At 31.0% G+C, this 15474-nt stretch overlaps 1 protein-coding gene across 7 annotated transcripts in view; it reads right to left on the bottom strand.

Annotated features, from left to right (window-relative positions):
* Positions 1 to 13127: 13127 nt before the first annotated feature.
* LOC124359585 overlaps positions 13128 to 15474 on the bottom strand; it is a 109861-nt gene continuing 107514 nt past the window's right edge. For all 7 annotated transcript variants that reach the window (XM_046812466.1, XM_046812460.1, XM_046812467.1 and 4 more), the window contains one exon: positions 13128 to 15138. Coding sequence is in view for 5 of the 7 variants with exons in the window: in XM_046812460.1 (XP_046668416.1) it covers positions 15030 to 15138 (109 nt within the window). In the remaining 2 variants the exon portion in view is untranslated. The remainder of the gene's footprint in view (positions 15139 to 15474) is intronic.

Below are 15474 nucleotides of genomic sequence, written 5' to 3'. Positions count from 1 at the left end.
TTTTAAAATGCAACATGTAAGAGGCGGGTTCAAAAATAAGCCCGTGAAGCGAAGAGTTAAGGAGTAAGTTATATATAGAGAAAGGGGTAATACTGTAATGAGTCTTTGATTACGTAAAAATCAAGGAGGAGATTAAGATATTGCTTGCAATGATAAAATCTAATGTCACTTAAAACACTATGCATGCGTGCTACATTACGATGGACGATAGAGATTGTTTATAAATATATTACAAAAATATCAATAAATAAAACATAACAATACTAGTTCTAACAATTAACTCTGACAAATTATTAAAAAAAATCAACATTTTTAATTATAATTCATAAAAACTATGTCATTACTGAAAGATGAAAACTGATTACAGCTCTTAACAAAAGATGTGGTATAATTGTGCTATCTATGCGTTACTGAACAAAATTTCTGTCAAACTATCAAAATTTCTCCCTTGATTTCCATATAGATACTATGTAATCTAAGGCGTCTCCTTCAGTCAACGTGTTATACAATGTGTAATGTACAATGGTACAATGTACTTGTATGGCTATAAAACACCTGCTTATAACTTTTACTGCAGCTCTCTACCTTTGACAGCCCAAATACCAACTGCAAAATTCCATACTGAGTGATCTTAAATGCTTTTCAAACCCACAATGCCACAGTCTGTATATTATTTATTTTTAAGTACCACACACTATAGTTATTTTTAGTACTAAATTCATGAAAACCTATTTTTATTGAATTGTGTGGAATTAAGTTTCTTTTAGAAGAGTCTTCGTTTTCGTTTTGAAATATAATATAACACGTTTTACGTTACTCTAACAATTATTTTGGTTTAAACTCTACTATAATGTTGCATAATTATTGATATTCGGGTGTTTTATTTTGGGAAAATGTATAGGAGAAAACTGCATTTGGGCAATTTAGTCAACTTGGCGAAAAGTCTTGAGGTTAGTATTTAGTTTATCAACTACCACTCCAACTTAAAAAAAAAACATTTTTAACACATTCTATGGACATTTTAAAACAGAAATGCTTTTTTATTTTTCTGTGTAAACGTATTATTTACGGTGTTTGTTGTTTAAATTAATACGAGAAGAATTATCCTCAAATACGGGAACGCCTTTCAATGTTTACACTTTTATATTACAACTGTCAAAGGCTATATTACCTGTTATTTTTGGTTATATTAAATAATTCTTCATATTCTTGCATCGTAAAAATATTCCATATTTCATGGTCTATTCCTCTAAATACTATACGTATTTAACATTCAACTAAAAATATACGTATTAACAGCGGAATCGGAGGTGCCGCACTGTTTATCAGACCTTCTGGAATTTGATCTGTTCCCTGATAAGAACTATCTCAGGGGTGTGTTTCATTCGTCACCAGCATTGCATGTCAGCACCATGAATTACTACTACTCCACTCACTGTTGACTAGATGTGTTCTTGATAAGACCTTTGGAATTTTACCTGTTATCTGGTAGAAACTATTTCGTCACATTATTTGACACATAGCTCTCGAGGAATCAATACGTTGTTGTAGTTGTCTGCTAAGGCAACTACAATAACGCAAGATCTCTTAAAACATAAAAATAGGTAGTTTAGGAGGCCTCTGGTGAAAAGGTACAGTTCTCCAACTACCGTCTCTATACCAAGAGATAATGGTGCCCCAGCAAAAGGCATTTCTAAATGCCACCAAGATGCATCACTGAGGGATGGAGTGAAGCCGCTTTCACGGCGATCGCTATCGCTAGGAAGTAATCACCGTTACTGGCTTCGGGGCATGTTTGTGCTATTGTTTACGCTGAAATTGCCCTTTTAAACCTTCAACGTCTGAGGGATAAGGCGCTGAAGGTAGTGCATGATACACAGTCCAAGACTGAACACGGATGCAGCTCTCCTAGGCCCTGACTGAAAAGGTCTTCGCTGTCTACAAAATATAAGGCCAACAGAGGCCGACCAAAAGCTTGCTCATGACGATGACCGCCAAAACAGCAGTAGATGGATAGTTCCAGCTCTAAAATTTGTATATGGAATTTTCAGTTTGCAGAGTGCTGAAGGGTTGTCAGGCCTACTTTATTATTTGGTCTTTATAGTGAAAATTGTTTTGTTTACTGGAGAGTTATCTACCGTGAAGTTCGAAATTATAGAAATTTTTTAAATAAATTACATGCAGACATAAGAGAATTAAAAATAATTATTACAAAAATATTTTTGGAATTAATACGAACAATAAAAAAAACTTAAATACTAAATGAAGTAACTGACTAGAAGGGAAAACAACATACCAATATAGCACTAGAAGTGGAAAATATTGTTAAAGAAGATTCTTTAGAAATTTCCAATATATTTAATCAATAGTTTTTAACTATTGTCGATAAATTGAGTGTGAATAATATAAAGCCCAATAATTTTGGTTCACTTGAAATAAAGGATATATTTTAAAAATTCTCTTCAAGAGATTCAATGCTTTTAGGTCCAATATTAGATACCATTGAGGAATGGAATATTTGCAGGATTGGATGGTATAAGTTGAGTGACAATAAAAATAGTAAAATCACAAATATTTCAAGTATTACTACACATTGTTAATTAGAGTTTGGGAACTGGTGTCTTTCCGGAGAGACTTAGGGAGACAGTAGTGATTCCTATCTATAAGTGGTTCACATAACAATTGCAGTAATTACAGGCCGATATCCTTGTTATCATCATTCTGTAAAGTGATTGAAAAAGTAATGAAGAATAAATTAATGTGGTACCTTGATTCAATAGGTTTTTTCAGTAAAATCAATATGGTTTTCAACAGGGATTAAATACGGAACTGGCTCTAGAAAATTGTATGGATACAATTTCTGAAGAGATTAATAAAGGAAAAGGTGTTAGTGGTTTATTTTTAGATATTACTAAAGTTTTTGATACTGTCAATCACATACCCCTACTGAACAAATTGCATGATTGTGGTATAAGAGGATTGTGCTTGAATGGTTTCAAAGTTACCTAATGGGGAGAAAACAATGTGTAAGAATTAATGGTGTCTTTAGTGGATTTGGAATAAATATTGTGTACCTCAAGGTTCTTTATTGGTAACATTATTATACGTAATATCTTTGTAATGCAAATTTTAGGGGACGGGTTATATCATTTGCTGATGATACAGCACTAAGTTACATAGAAAACAAGCGATCTGATATAGAATGCGCTATCACTATGAATAAAGATTTAGATGCTCTGAAATGGTGGTTTACTGAAAATAACATGGCCCCGAGTCCTGATAAAAAAAGTTACATGCATTTTTGTTTACAAGTTTTTCCAACTTTTGATAATAAAATAATGTACAAACGTCCAAAATGTCTATGTGATAACATAACATGCAATTTAGATTGCTGTGAAGTATTAGAGCAAGCGCAGATTAAATATCTAGGAATAACACTCGACAAAGAATTGACATTGAAAAAACATATAGCAAATTAAAATTCTAAATTGATAAATGTAATATGACCTTTTTACTTCCTAAGAAAAATGTGTAATAATGAATTATTGAAATATCTATATTTTTCACTTGTGAATAGTAGATTGCTGTATGGTATTTTATGTTGAGGGGTACTTATGTTTCAAGTTTAAAACCTTTAATTACAATTTGAAAACACTTTATAAGAATGATATCGAAACGTAATATTAAGAGATCCATCACGTCCTTTATTTAATCAATTAAAAGTACTCCCATTGAGATACTATTTATATGTATACAAAGTGTGTAATTATGATAGAAGTGGGAATTATGAGCAAGGTTGGGAATATAGATTAACATTCAGAAATGCTGATAATGTATTTGTTCCAAAACCTGAAAATACTTATTTTACCAAAACTTATTCATTTTTTGACACTTTAACAATGTGCCTTATGCTATAAGGAACTCGAGTAAAAAAAAAAAACAGAATTTCTTCTTAAATTGAGAGTTTGGCTTTTTAGTTTAGATAATATTGAAATCTACTTTTAAGTATTACATAAACTATTTTTTTTCGCATAATTATACTTTCTTACTTAATTTTTATGATCTTAAATTATGTCATTTGTTATAAAATGTTAGTGTTATTATATATGTATGTATTAATATTCCTTTTTGTCCTGGAAATTTAAAGTGCTCTTAAGTATAAAAAAAATGCATATGCATGTATGTGTGTTGTCTGTGAGTATATATGTGTGTATAAATGTATGTTTGTAGCCTATGTATTTTTCTTTTCTTTTATTACTGTAGCACACCTTTGACCATTATATTTAGGTTTTTGTAATATGTATATAAATAATTCTCTTTAGAACTTAAGAATAGAGAGACCACCAAGAAAGTACAATAATAAAGTGATGTAAAATATTTATCAAAATTCAAGGATGGGACCTCATTACAAGCTCTGCTTTGGAGGGAGGCCCTGTATTTTTCTTAAAGAAAGTTAAAGTTTATGTTATTAATATAAATGGTATTATTGTGTATATCTTGTTACAGTATAATATGTTATATTTTAAATATTATTATGTGTATTTTGTCTTAAGGTCAGACTGAGCACGAAAAAGGCTTTGTTATATTCTGTTTTATTTTCATCATCTTTGGTTTTGTACTTTGTTCAAATTTGAAAAGAATATTTTCAAAAGGATTATTTTTGGTTTGACTGCCAAAAAAGAATCAAGAACTGTCAAAGAAATCAGATTGATTACTTTCTTTAAAAAATAAATTTCCCTCTTTCTTTAGTTCTACTTTGACATTAGTTTTTCAAGAAGAAACAACTGAAGGTAGGACAAGGAAATACTGCAGCAGAGTGAAGCTTGATGATGATTTAACAAATCTTCGACATATAATGGTTTCCTCATCTACTCACTGCCTAAGCATTTTACTCAATTCACACTCTTCAAAAATCTTTCAATTAGCTTTGAAAGAAACTTAGGAGATGGCCTACTTTGTCAAGGTACCTCCACTACTAGTCATTAACAGGAAACCTTCAACAAATAAGCCAAAGGCTTCTTGGAACGATGTGAATGGCATCATTATTCTTGAAAAACTAGTGAAGTCTTTCATGAACTATTTATTGACGATATATATGGAGAACTGTTGAAAGCTAGATCTCTTAGACGCATCAAACAGTGTTCTTTGATGGAGAGTGCAAACTAAACAAAAGTCATGTTGATGTACTTTACTAAATGTAATGTAATACGGTTTACACTAAAATCTGATGAAACAGTAGGGGATTGTTAGGTTAAGGGCGGAGATGATGACCGAGATAAAGGGGTGTGTGCTCCTAGAACTATATTTTCTGACCACTGCCTTGGTATAGTGCCTTCACAAAATATATTTATATTGTTAAACTATGTTTAACAAAAAAAATCTTTATAGTTGTCGTCTTTGTCCTTTTGCATAGATTTATGTGATTTTTTAAAGACTGTTCAAGGTACATTACATTCAGAATTGCATTAATAGATAACAGGATTTGACTTAATGCTGTTTTCTTGAGGGCAAACAATGAAAAATTTGTATTTTTGCTTTGGCTGTTAGAGCTTTCTGTTTTTGTTTGTCTGTTTACCTTTTTCCAAACTTATTTTTGGTGTAGTTTTGTTAGCTTCCTACTAGCAAGCTCTTGTTTGGTTTAATCACAGTTATTGGCAAGACATTATTGGGCTGTACAACTAATTTAGTTCTAGAATAACCTGTGTATTGTTTAATCTAGCCTCTTGAAGCCTTTAGACACAAGGGCCCACATGATCTTGGAAAACTCCACCCACTAGGATCACAGAAGTCTGGGTACACATAATCTCTGGGAATAAATTGATCTGTAAAACATTAGTGCATCTCAGTAACAAACTAGTCTAGAATATTGTATTAGTTTTTAGCAGAGTCTTAAACCTTTGGAAAATTAAATCTGGAGAGCCTTAGCCTATTGAAACTGCAAGCTCTTGGCCTCTGAATCCCTTCAACCTTCCCCCTCAAACACCAGTTCAAACTCCTACTCATGAGAAAGAAGAGTGGAATGTCTGACCCTACAGAATTGTGCCACCAGCTGAGTTTAAAAGTCTACCTTTAAGATCTCTAGCCGTAACTCCCTTAACCCTATCCAATAGAATTTTCTGGGCCTGGAGATCCCTTTAACCTGTATTTACTTTTTAATGAAAGTGCTGTCTTTAAATAAAATATTGTTATGATGTTAATTAAAGTACTACATATGTTTTGCTTATAAATATAGGCATTACACTGAAAAACATTACTGGGTAAAAAATAATACAAATAAAATTTATAGTTTTGTTATTGGGCGGAGACGAAAACTTTCAGAAGTCACTGAAAACCACACATATTTACATTTTATTGAGAATTTTACATATCTATGTAAGATTTTTTTTAATTTTTGTGTGACAGAACAGTTATTACAATTTGATAAAGTACGTGGAAGGTTTATTAATATGAAGAGTAAGATTAGAAAATTTTCCCAAAATAATGTATTATTCGGAAAAATTATGATATTTGTGTTTCATAACAGAATTTAACTAACACTTTCAGCTGAAGTTCATCAAAGAGGGTGAAACATTTGTTTAGATTTAAATTTTAGAAAATATCTGTACAGTGCTTGATCAATAGTATAATACAGACAGCAAATACAAAGCTACAATTAACGCTTACTGCAGATTGCACTAATGATGAATTAAAAACATCTAATTAATTGAAAACACTATTTAAAACTTGATATAAGAGTAAGTTGCGATTTCTCTTAACCTCTAATTCTCCTAACCATGAACAGTAAAATAATATGGACCTGATATATGCCTACATTTAAAAATATCATACGGGTCTTTAATGTTACATCATAAGAGATTGTACTAAGCAGGATACAGAGTTCTATTTTGAAAATTGAGTGGGACCAGCGAGTAACAGCCAGTGCAGACTGTGCCAGCCAGCATGAAGCACGCCTAGGAAATGATGACACAGTCCCTCCCTCCCCACAAAAAAGGCACATACGCCATAAGTTGTTTTTGAGATATTGAGCTTTGAAGTTTTTAAACACTTATAACTTTTATTAAGTAAATTATTTAGTCCAGGTCTTATTATATTATGTTTTGTACTACTATTTATTTTTTATCTTTATGGGGGTTTAAATTTAAAACTCTTAGTTTTAATGAAACGGTTGCTTGAAATAAGTGTTATGTGCCCTTTTTCCAACCAGGGGTTAGGTTTAAAATAATATGTGTAGTCTTATAGTTTTTTTATCATAAAAACTTTATTTTATAATCTATTAAGAAATTATTTGTATTACATTTTAAAAGTTTACTGACATATATTAGTTGTATGCCTATGAATAACACTTTAAACAAAAAAAACAAAACAAATTTTAAACATTTTAAATTAATTTGGAGAAAGTAAAGTTGTTAGACTGCAAATTTTAAGAATAAACTGTTGGTGATAAAAGAAACTTAGAAAATCTAAACTATTCATTAAACAAGTTAGTGACTTGTACTACTGATTGGGTTCTTTCAATATCTGTTCAGTCCAATCACAGTCTGATTAGGGTAAGTGTGAACACAAACTTCTTACATCTCCTATTTTGCTAGCACTAACTGTAGGAAAAGAGAAAGTTGATAAGTTAACATTCTTTAAAATTTCTATATTCAATGTTGCCAAGTAGGTAAATGGAGTGTATATTGGCAAATAGTTTTCTGAGCACAGTACACTGCCACTTTTTCTGTACTTCATCATAACAAACTTCATTATCGTAAACTTTCTTGAATTAGATTTTGGTACAGGTAGAAAAAAGTTGGATAGTGCAGCTTCCCAATCTTTGATTAATGCTCGATCCATTGCCATTACGAATCTAGAAGGCCTTTCTCAACAACTTACTATAGCTTCCAACCAAGGAGTAGCGTTTCCAATCACTTCCCTCTTTTTAATTTTAGAACGTACTAGGCCAAAGTTACGGTCACATTGGCTGAATGAGTGACCACATACTAGGTAAAGGTGGACCATTTCTAAATAATGAGTTTTTGCAAACCAGGTACAAAATGTTGTTATAGTTACATTCCTGTTTTGTCCTCCTGTTGCATCAGACATTAAAACAATAGTTTTGGTATTTGGGAACTTCTGCAGATTTTTCTTCAATGTTTCATATACAAAGGACACTACAGAGTTGCTATTTTTACTTGCCTGTGTTTCCATGTTGCAATAAAAGTAAGACGAATCGTCGTTAAATACATGAACGTTAAAGACATATAACCAAAGACATCGTTTGACTATTCACACTAAGCTTGGGAATGGGATAGTTTTTTCCATAATCAAACTAAGTGAGATGTGGCGTCTTCTTTAGCCTTGGAAATAAAATCTGCTCTCAAAGAGTGATGGTTCTTGTATTTTCTTTTATGGGTTTCCAGACTCACTTTGCAAGGATCATTTGCATCTTTTGTGAACACTCGGAACAAAAATCGCATATGTCTGTCTTAGGATGGTTAAACCCATACTTAAAATGACTTTTGAATAGCTTACGATAATGTTCGTATGAAAATTTTAGAGGCCTGTTGGTTGTTTCACAATAGTAAATCTTAAATAAATCAAAAAGGCTCTTATTAAGCTGTGGGTTTTCAAAGTATTTTAGATTTGTTTTATGAGTACAATAGTGGCTAAAATCACTTGGAAATAGTTATAAATGAGCCTTCATTACATCTATAACATCAGATTGTAACTTATGTGGGCGGTTATCATGTGTTCCCCGCCTTTCCTGAAAATCTGCTCCACTTACGGACTTAGACTGAACAGTACGAAGCCTTTCGATAGAAATCTAAAAAATAGTTAGAATAAACTTTTGGCATACCTTAACTTGTGCTTGATGCAGTAAGACCAAGTTTTAAGGCAAGGTATCTTCTGGTTGTTACTTATGTTGGTGTTAGCAGACAGGGTCATACAGGGAGATAAGTAGGCATCTTGAAGTGCTTTGTTTTGTCCATTGTAGAATGAATCATACATGTTACTTTGGTCTTGAAGTAAGAACTGTTCATAGCACTTATTTTTGCAACTTTCACTAACCAAAGTAAAATCTTTTGACAGAACAACTGTACCTTTAACAGTAACATACGCTTCACCCCGAACTCTACTATGTTTAGCACTTTCATGTTTCTTATTTACGTATTTATGCATTAACCGTCTCTTCTTCTCAACTGGCTCAGTGTTATCCATTTCTATTGTTTATTAGAAATAAACATTAAAACCACAAACTACAAGAACAATGCGTCACTAGGTTATGTTGTGGTTCAACAGGCTTGTAGTTGTGAATCATGTGTTACAAAAACTGCACTTCTGACCTTTAGTGTTGAGATATTGAACTGAAATTTTTACAGAGTATTAACAACAATATGGCAGATTAGAAAAACCGATGGTTGGAAAAAGGGCACATAGGCCTATGTGCCCTTTTTCTGGATGGCGCCTCAATTGTAGATGTAATAGTTTTTAACATTTATTTATAACATAACATACAACTACAGAGACGGGCACAGTTCTTCCCCATTCAATATTTGCCTTCATCATCACAGGGCATGATCATGTACACAGCTATACACCGCCTTCTATATACAATAGTTTAATTTTTATTCTGAAATGCATTGCCAGATAATGTTTAATAAAGGTGTTTGTAACTTTCGTCACTTCAGTTTTCACTACTTAAATCATATTCCTTTCATAGCCCAAATTTTTTGATAGTAGCTAACAAAAAGTTGCAGAAAATTGAATGAGATGAGTAGAACAGAGGTAAATTAGATTATTAGGATGAGTGAGCAGAGTACAGACAATGTTCTGTTCAGCAAACGATTATCTGCAAGACAAAAAGCACTGTGATCAAGACTACTGTATTTGAATCTGTAATCCTGGGTTTTCCACCCGCTCACACAAAACTATCAGAACCCCAATTTTGATTTCCTGTTTGTTTACTCAAACGTTGCTATGATGGTAGAGAGTATTCTAAATTAAGTTTAGCAGCTTCTTTATACAATTGACAGTTGTCACCAATGTTTGCTCTACTAAAGACAATTCTATAGAGGTTTAGAAAGATTACACTTCTCCTGAAGATTGTGGATTTTTCAACACAATGTACAATCTCAAATTACTTTCAACCAGTTTGAATATAAACTTGAAAGCTGGGAAGGTAAGACTTACAGGTATGAGACTTATCCATCTCAATATGAGCTTCACAGTGTTTGTTGGTACGCTGCAGCAAAACATACCAGTTATTTGTAAACCTTATCCCATATAGATTCAAATGAAATAAACAGTTAGTTATTGTTACATCATAAGAATTGCAGAAACTTCCAAATCATGAACTTTTAACTCACAAATTAGATTTAAATTATATTTTAGAATTGTATTTGTTGTGTGACAACACTGTGTAAGCTGTTGCACAAGACAAACATTTGATAAGTTACTTGTGGAATTTAAACTAAAAATTAAGAGATTAAGAGATTTAGATAAACAATAAGTTACAACTGTATATGGAATAATGTAATAAATACAGCTGGGCTAACGATAATCTATACATTAAAGTTCTCAAATTTAATCTATTAATTTAGCTGTTTTATACATAGTATACCAAATATTATTACTTAGTATTTTTAATGATTTGTTTGACAAAATGTACTGTTCTGTCTTGAACATTTAACTAGATATATAATTACAAATATTATAAAATCAACAGTAACTAATTATTAAATTAATGGCCTCACAAATTGGTGGACTCATTGTAGCAACAAAATAATACTCCTTCTTTTTCTTTCACATGTTTTTCTGAAAGTACATTTTGAGATCTGAAATCCTTTAGTGACTTCATATAATGTTAGAAGGGATTGGAAGATTTGGTACCTTAAAATAAATAGACCTTATAAATACAAATTTTATTTCTAAAAAACTTGACAAATATTTACAAACAAATATATTTTGCAGTATGCTAGAAAACACTTTAGGAAAAAAAATTAAAATAAATATGACTAATTTTGAAATACTTTTATATGTATTGTGATTGGCATTTAAGCATAAACATAAATTTTGATAAATAGGCTAAGAAGAGACAAAAATTATGCTTGCATTAAACTATTAATGGTAACATAACTCAAAAACAAAACCTTATGAGAAATCAAAACTTTTGCAATTTTTAAAAGCATTACTGTATTACTCTTTTAAATGTTATTATACAATATGTATGTTGTATATCATGTGGCACTAGTAAACTTTGAAAGCTAAAATTGATACTTAAATAATGGACTTTGGCAATAAAGGTTTGTACAAGGATGCAAAGTTTTGAAAAAAATCTAGCTTTCAAATTCCTCAACATAGAATCTGAATTTCTTTGTAAAGCAATGGAAAGCATCTTAGTGTTACGCTCTTTGGTAATACAAAAAACAACAAATTACATAAGTTGCTTGAGAAATTTAAACTAGAGATTTCAAAAGAGATTGATATATAAATAGACCAATTATATATTAGAATAACCCAACATGCATATGAAATACAGATGAGATCGTGATAAATTCTGTAAACTAAGAGTTAAATAATGTATTTAATTATATTGTACTACGAAAGTGAATTTAAATATTAATTGTTACAATAACAATCTAATTTTGTGTAAATAATAGATTATGTTATACTATAATGCTATCATGCCTTTCTAAGAACACTAAAATTTCATGGTATGAAATCACATTTGTATTTAAATATATAAAGAGAATAAATAACCAACTCTGATCAAATTATCATTATTTAATTATCTTCTTTTGTATATATAAGCATATATTCAAATACAGTACAAAAAGTAAAAGTTAAATATTTAATATTCTGAGAAAGACACCATCTCATTCTTGAAATTACTCATAAGCAGGTATAAGCTTTCGGAAGTTCAATGACCTACTTTAGTTGGTAACATTTAAAACATTTTTTTTTTTAAATAAACTTTTAATCTGAGATATTGTTCACTGAAAATCATTGATCTATTCAATTAGAATAAATAAGTTAAACATTGTCAAGCCAAAAAAATAAAAGCCTTGTGCTTGAAATGTATAAGTCAAATTCTAATTTCTAAAATATTTTCCTTTTGATACCTTTTTACAGGGGTTTTATAATTTAAATTTAAATGAAATTAAAAAATGTAATCTTGAACCCAATGAAAAAATGTAAATATAGAAACAGACCATCTGACTATAGTATATAACAAATATAATCATGCCAAAACACATTTAGTCAAGAAATTGAAATAGGTTCAGGAATTTAACCTTTACACTCCCAGTGTCCAGTAACTGGAGACCACAGGACAGATTTGATCCTGTATCAACAACCGGGCATTGGAGTATAAGGGTTATTTAACACGACTGATTACTTAAGAGTAAATATGTAATTTTACGAAATGCTCTTTACATAGTTTAAACAGTAAATGAAAAAGAACAAATTTAATTTGTTTCAACTGATTATTTATTTGATTTAACTAACGCTATGCTTTGTTAAAAAAAACAGTTTGAACAAAAGGTAGTGCAGTCTGGGTCTCGCATCGCAGCCGACATCAGCCACTTCCTCAACATTACAGTATGGTAATATCGATCTTAAAGCTAATGAGTACTCCTAACATGTAACCAAAATATTTCCATCAAAACATTTCTTGCAAAGCGATAATATACAATCTTACATAAACATGAATTATTTACGATTACATTAATGGTATGAATTATAGGTAATTAGTACTCCTATGATCATCTGCAAAACTCTTATTCATAGCTGTAATGGTGATAAATCTCTAACATAATTAATTTACACCAAAACATAATAATTTAATACTTTAAATAAAAACTCGTGCTAAAACAACATTCTGTGCAAGTTAACAAAAAAAGTATATATAGATCAACAGAAAATCATGACAACACAAAACCATGAAAGTCAAAGATACCATGTACAGGCGCATTCTATTGAAGCGGTAATAATTAATTTTTAATAGCAATGATATGATTTGTACTTAGTCATTACGTCATATAAAAGTTCACAAGTATATCAATAAACGGAATAATGTACATTAAATCAACACATATAACTCAACAAATAAGGGTAAGGTATGATACTTAAACAATAGTCAGGCCTTTTTCAAGAAATAGCAAAATATATTACTCTCATGACAAATAGATTTTTCAAATCATAAAGTTAACAAAATGTTTAAACTACTTAAAGTTTACTTTATCACCAATCAATAACACACTATACAAAAAGTAAAAAAATCATTTCAATTAGTTGCACAAAAATATGCATAAAACAAAATATAATTAAAGCTTTCGCAAACCAATCTCCTAATAAGAAATAAATTATTATAGATATATCTAAAATACTGTCAATAGTGATGGAGTACAACCAATGCTATCACCTAACTTTACAAATCTTTGGGTTAGAAGAAACACTATACAGTGAGTTCGTCCATTAGTAAAAACACTAGATGTGAGTACTTCAGCCTTAGCCACAAAAAATGTTTATTCACTGTGCAAGTAACACCTCTTCGCTACATCGCTACATCATCGGTCATCACTGTCACTGTCATACTTGAGTTCCACAACCAATCTTTCACTTTCTTTGAATAACCACACAAAAATGTTTCAAATACAAAACAAATTCAACAGTAATTATGATGTCCACAGGCTTAATAAATATTATGGACGTAATAAATATTATTTAAAACGGATGACAACATATTTGTGGAGTAAAATATAGTAGTTTCTTAAAAAGTCTAAAGATTACCAGACCAGACCAAAACTAAGCAAAATCATCTCTAGAATTTACAGCATGTACTCTGATTTTTAAAGTTATCACAACTAGTAAAAACGACACAACAAGGGTGACTGATCTGTTCAATGCTTGCAGTTAGAGTAATCTTTTTAAAAATTGTTCTAACGACTAAAAAATTGCATTTAATAAAAGAATATCAGGCATATAATTATCTATTTCATTTTAGATATTAGATTCAGAGAATTTTAAAAAGTCAACTCCATGAAGCCAATGAGCTAAAGTCTGAAATTTATAATTGGCACAGAAATTCTGAACTCTGCATAATTTGATCACAAAACGGAACTCAAATGTCCACAACTAGTGAACCGATTTAAGTGACACATGCACATTGCAACTTAAAAAAATAATTTCAAAAGAAACATGAGTTTCTCCTATTAACCCCAGAAAAAATATGCAAAAATGCTGAATAGAAGACAAAAACATGAAAACATTTAACACAGTAACACAGATTGGACTTACTGGAAACACTCAAAATAGTACTGCACTGGTAGGTTCTCAACAATAGCACACGTCTACACGCTGTGGCAGGAAATTAGATAACAGTTATATTTTGTTTACTGTGTGGGCACTTTGACATTTATAATGCCAATGTGGTAGGCTGCTGAGTGTAGACATGCCATTACATAAGAAACATCACTTAATTCGTTAAAGAACATGAATTGAAGTATAAACAGGATATGACTTCTGTCTTAGTATAAAAACGTGGTCATTTTATCTGGATACATGGCCAAAGTATACATTTTCTCCATTTCTGGATCCCTTATGAATATTACAGCAAATGTAACACGCCAAAAGATTAATGATTATAATTTTGTGTATATTTAATTTTTATGATCAATTTTATATTTAATGATGGCTGAATAAATACAAGATGTTGCTGTTATCAAAAGAGAACGTAGTTCTAGAATGTCTGGCCTGGTACTTTCTAGAATCGCATACACCACTCTAAACAAGATTACAATTTTTTATAACAATAAATGTGCTCAAAAAATACATACAGTAAATATTTTTACCAATCATTTAACCAAAACAAATTCAAATACGAAATAGGAATCACTACTGAGGCAATTGTTTTGTTATGTATAGTATCTGCAGTTGCCATTGTAAGAGTGTGGTATTCAACTGTGAGGAGGTGGCGCCTGCTGCCGTTTCTTCTTGCGTAGGAAGAGTCGCCAGAGGGAGCGAGGCCGCCACCATGCGCGCCGGGACTACAAGGAGCAGTCATCGCTGTCTGCCGCATAGTCAGAGCTGCTGTCGTCAGACACTTCCGCAGGCAAGATCTTGTCCAGGTTCGGACTCAGGATATCTTCGTAGGCACTAAAACATGCAAATAGTAAACAGCATTTATTTTTTAAGTATTTTTAATTTTTGTAAACGAGAACTGCTTAAGTTTGTATGAAAACAACTTATAACTTAGCAGCAAATATTGGTTTACCTACATGTAAAGTTGTTGATAGCAACGTTTTCATAAATTTCTACCTACAGAACTTAAAAGTATTTTAGTCCAAAGTTAAAATTTAAACACAATAAAAGAAAAGAAAACACATAAATTGTAGTTAATTTAGACCCATTATTATTCTTTTCAAATGATAAGGAATAAACAAAATATTGAATGTCTACCATTTTCCTATTAAATCTTCATCATACTTTAAT

Source organism: Homalodisca vitripennis, chromosome 4, assembly GCF_021130785.1.
Source record: "Homalodisca vitripennis isolate AUS2020 chromosome 4, UT_GWSS_2.1, whole genome shotgun sequence".
Lineage (NCBI taxonomy): Eukaryota > Metazoa > Arthropoda > Insecta > Hemiptera > Cicadellidae > Homalodisca > Homalodisca vitripennis.
The sequence above is the reverse complement of the archived record's forward strand: the minus strand, read 5'-3'. Positions and strand labels throughout refer to the sequence as shown.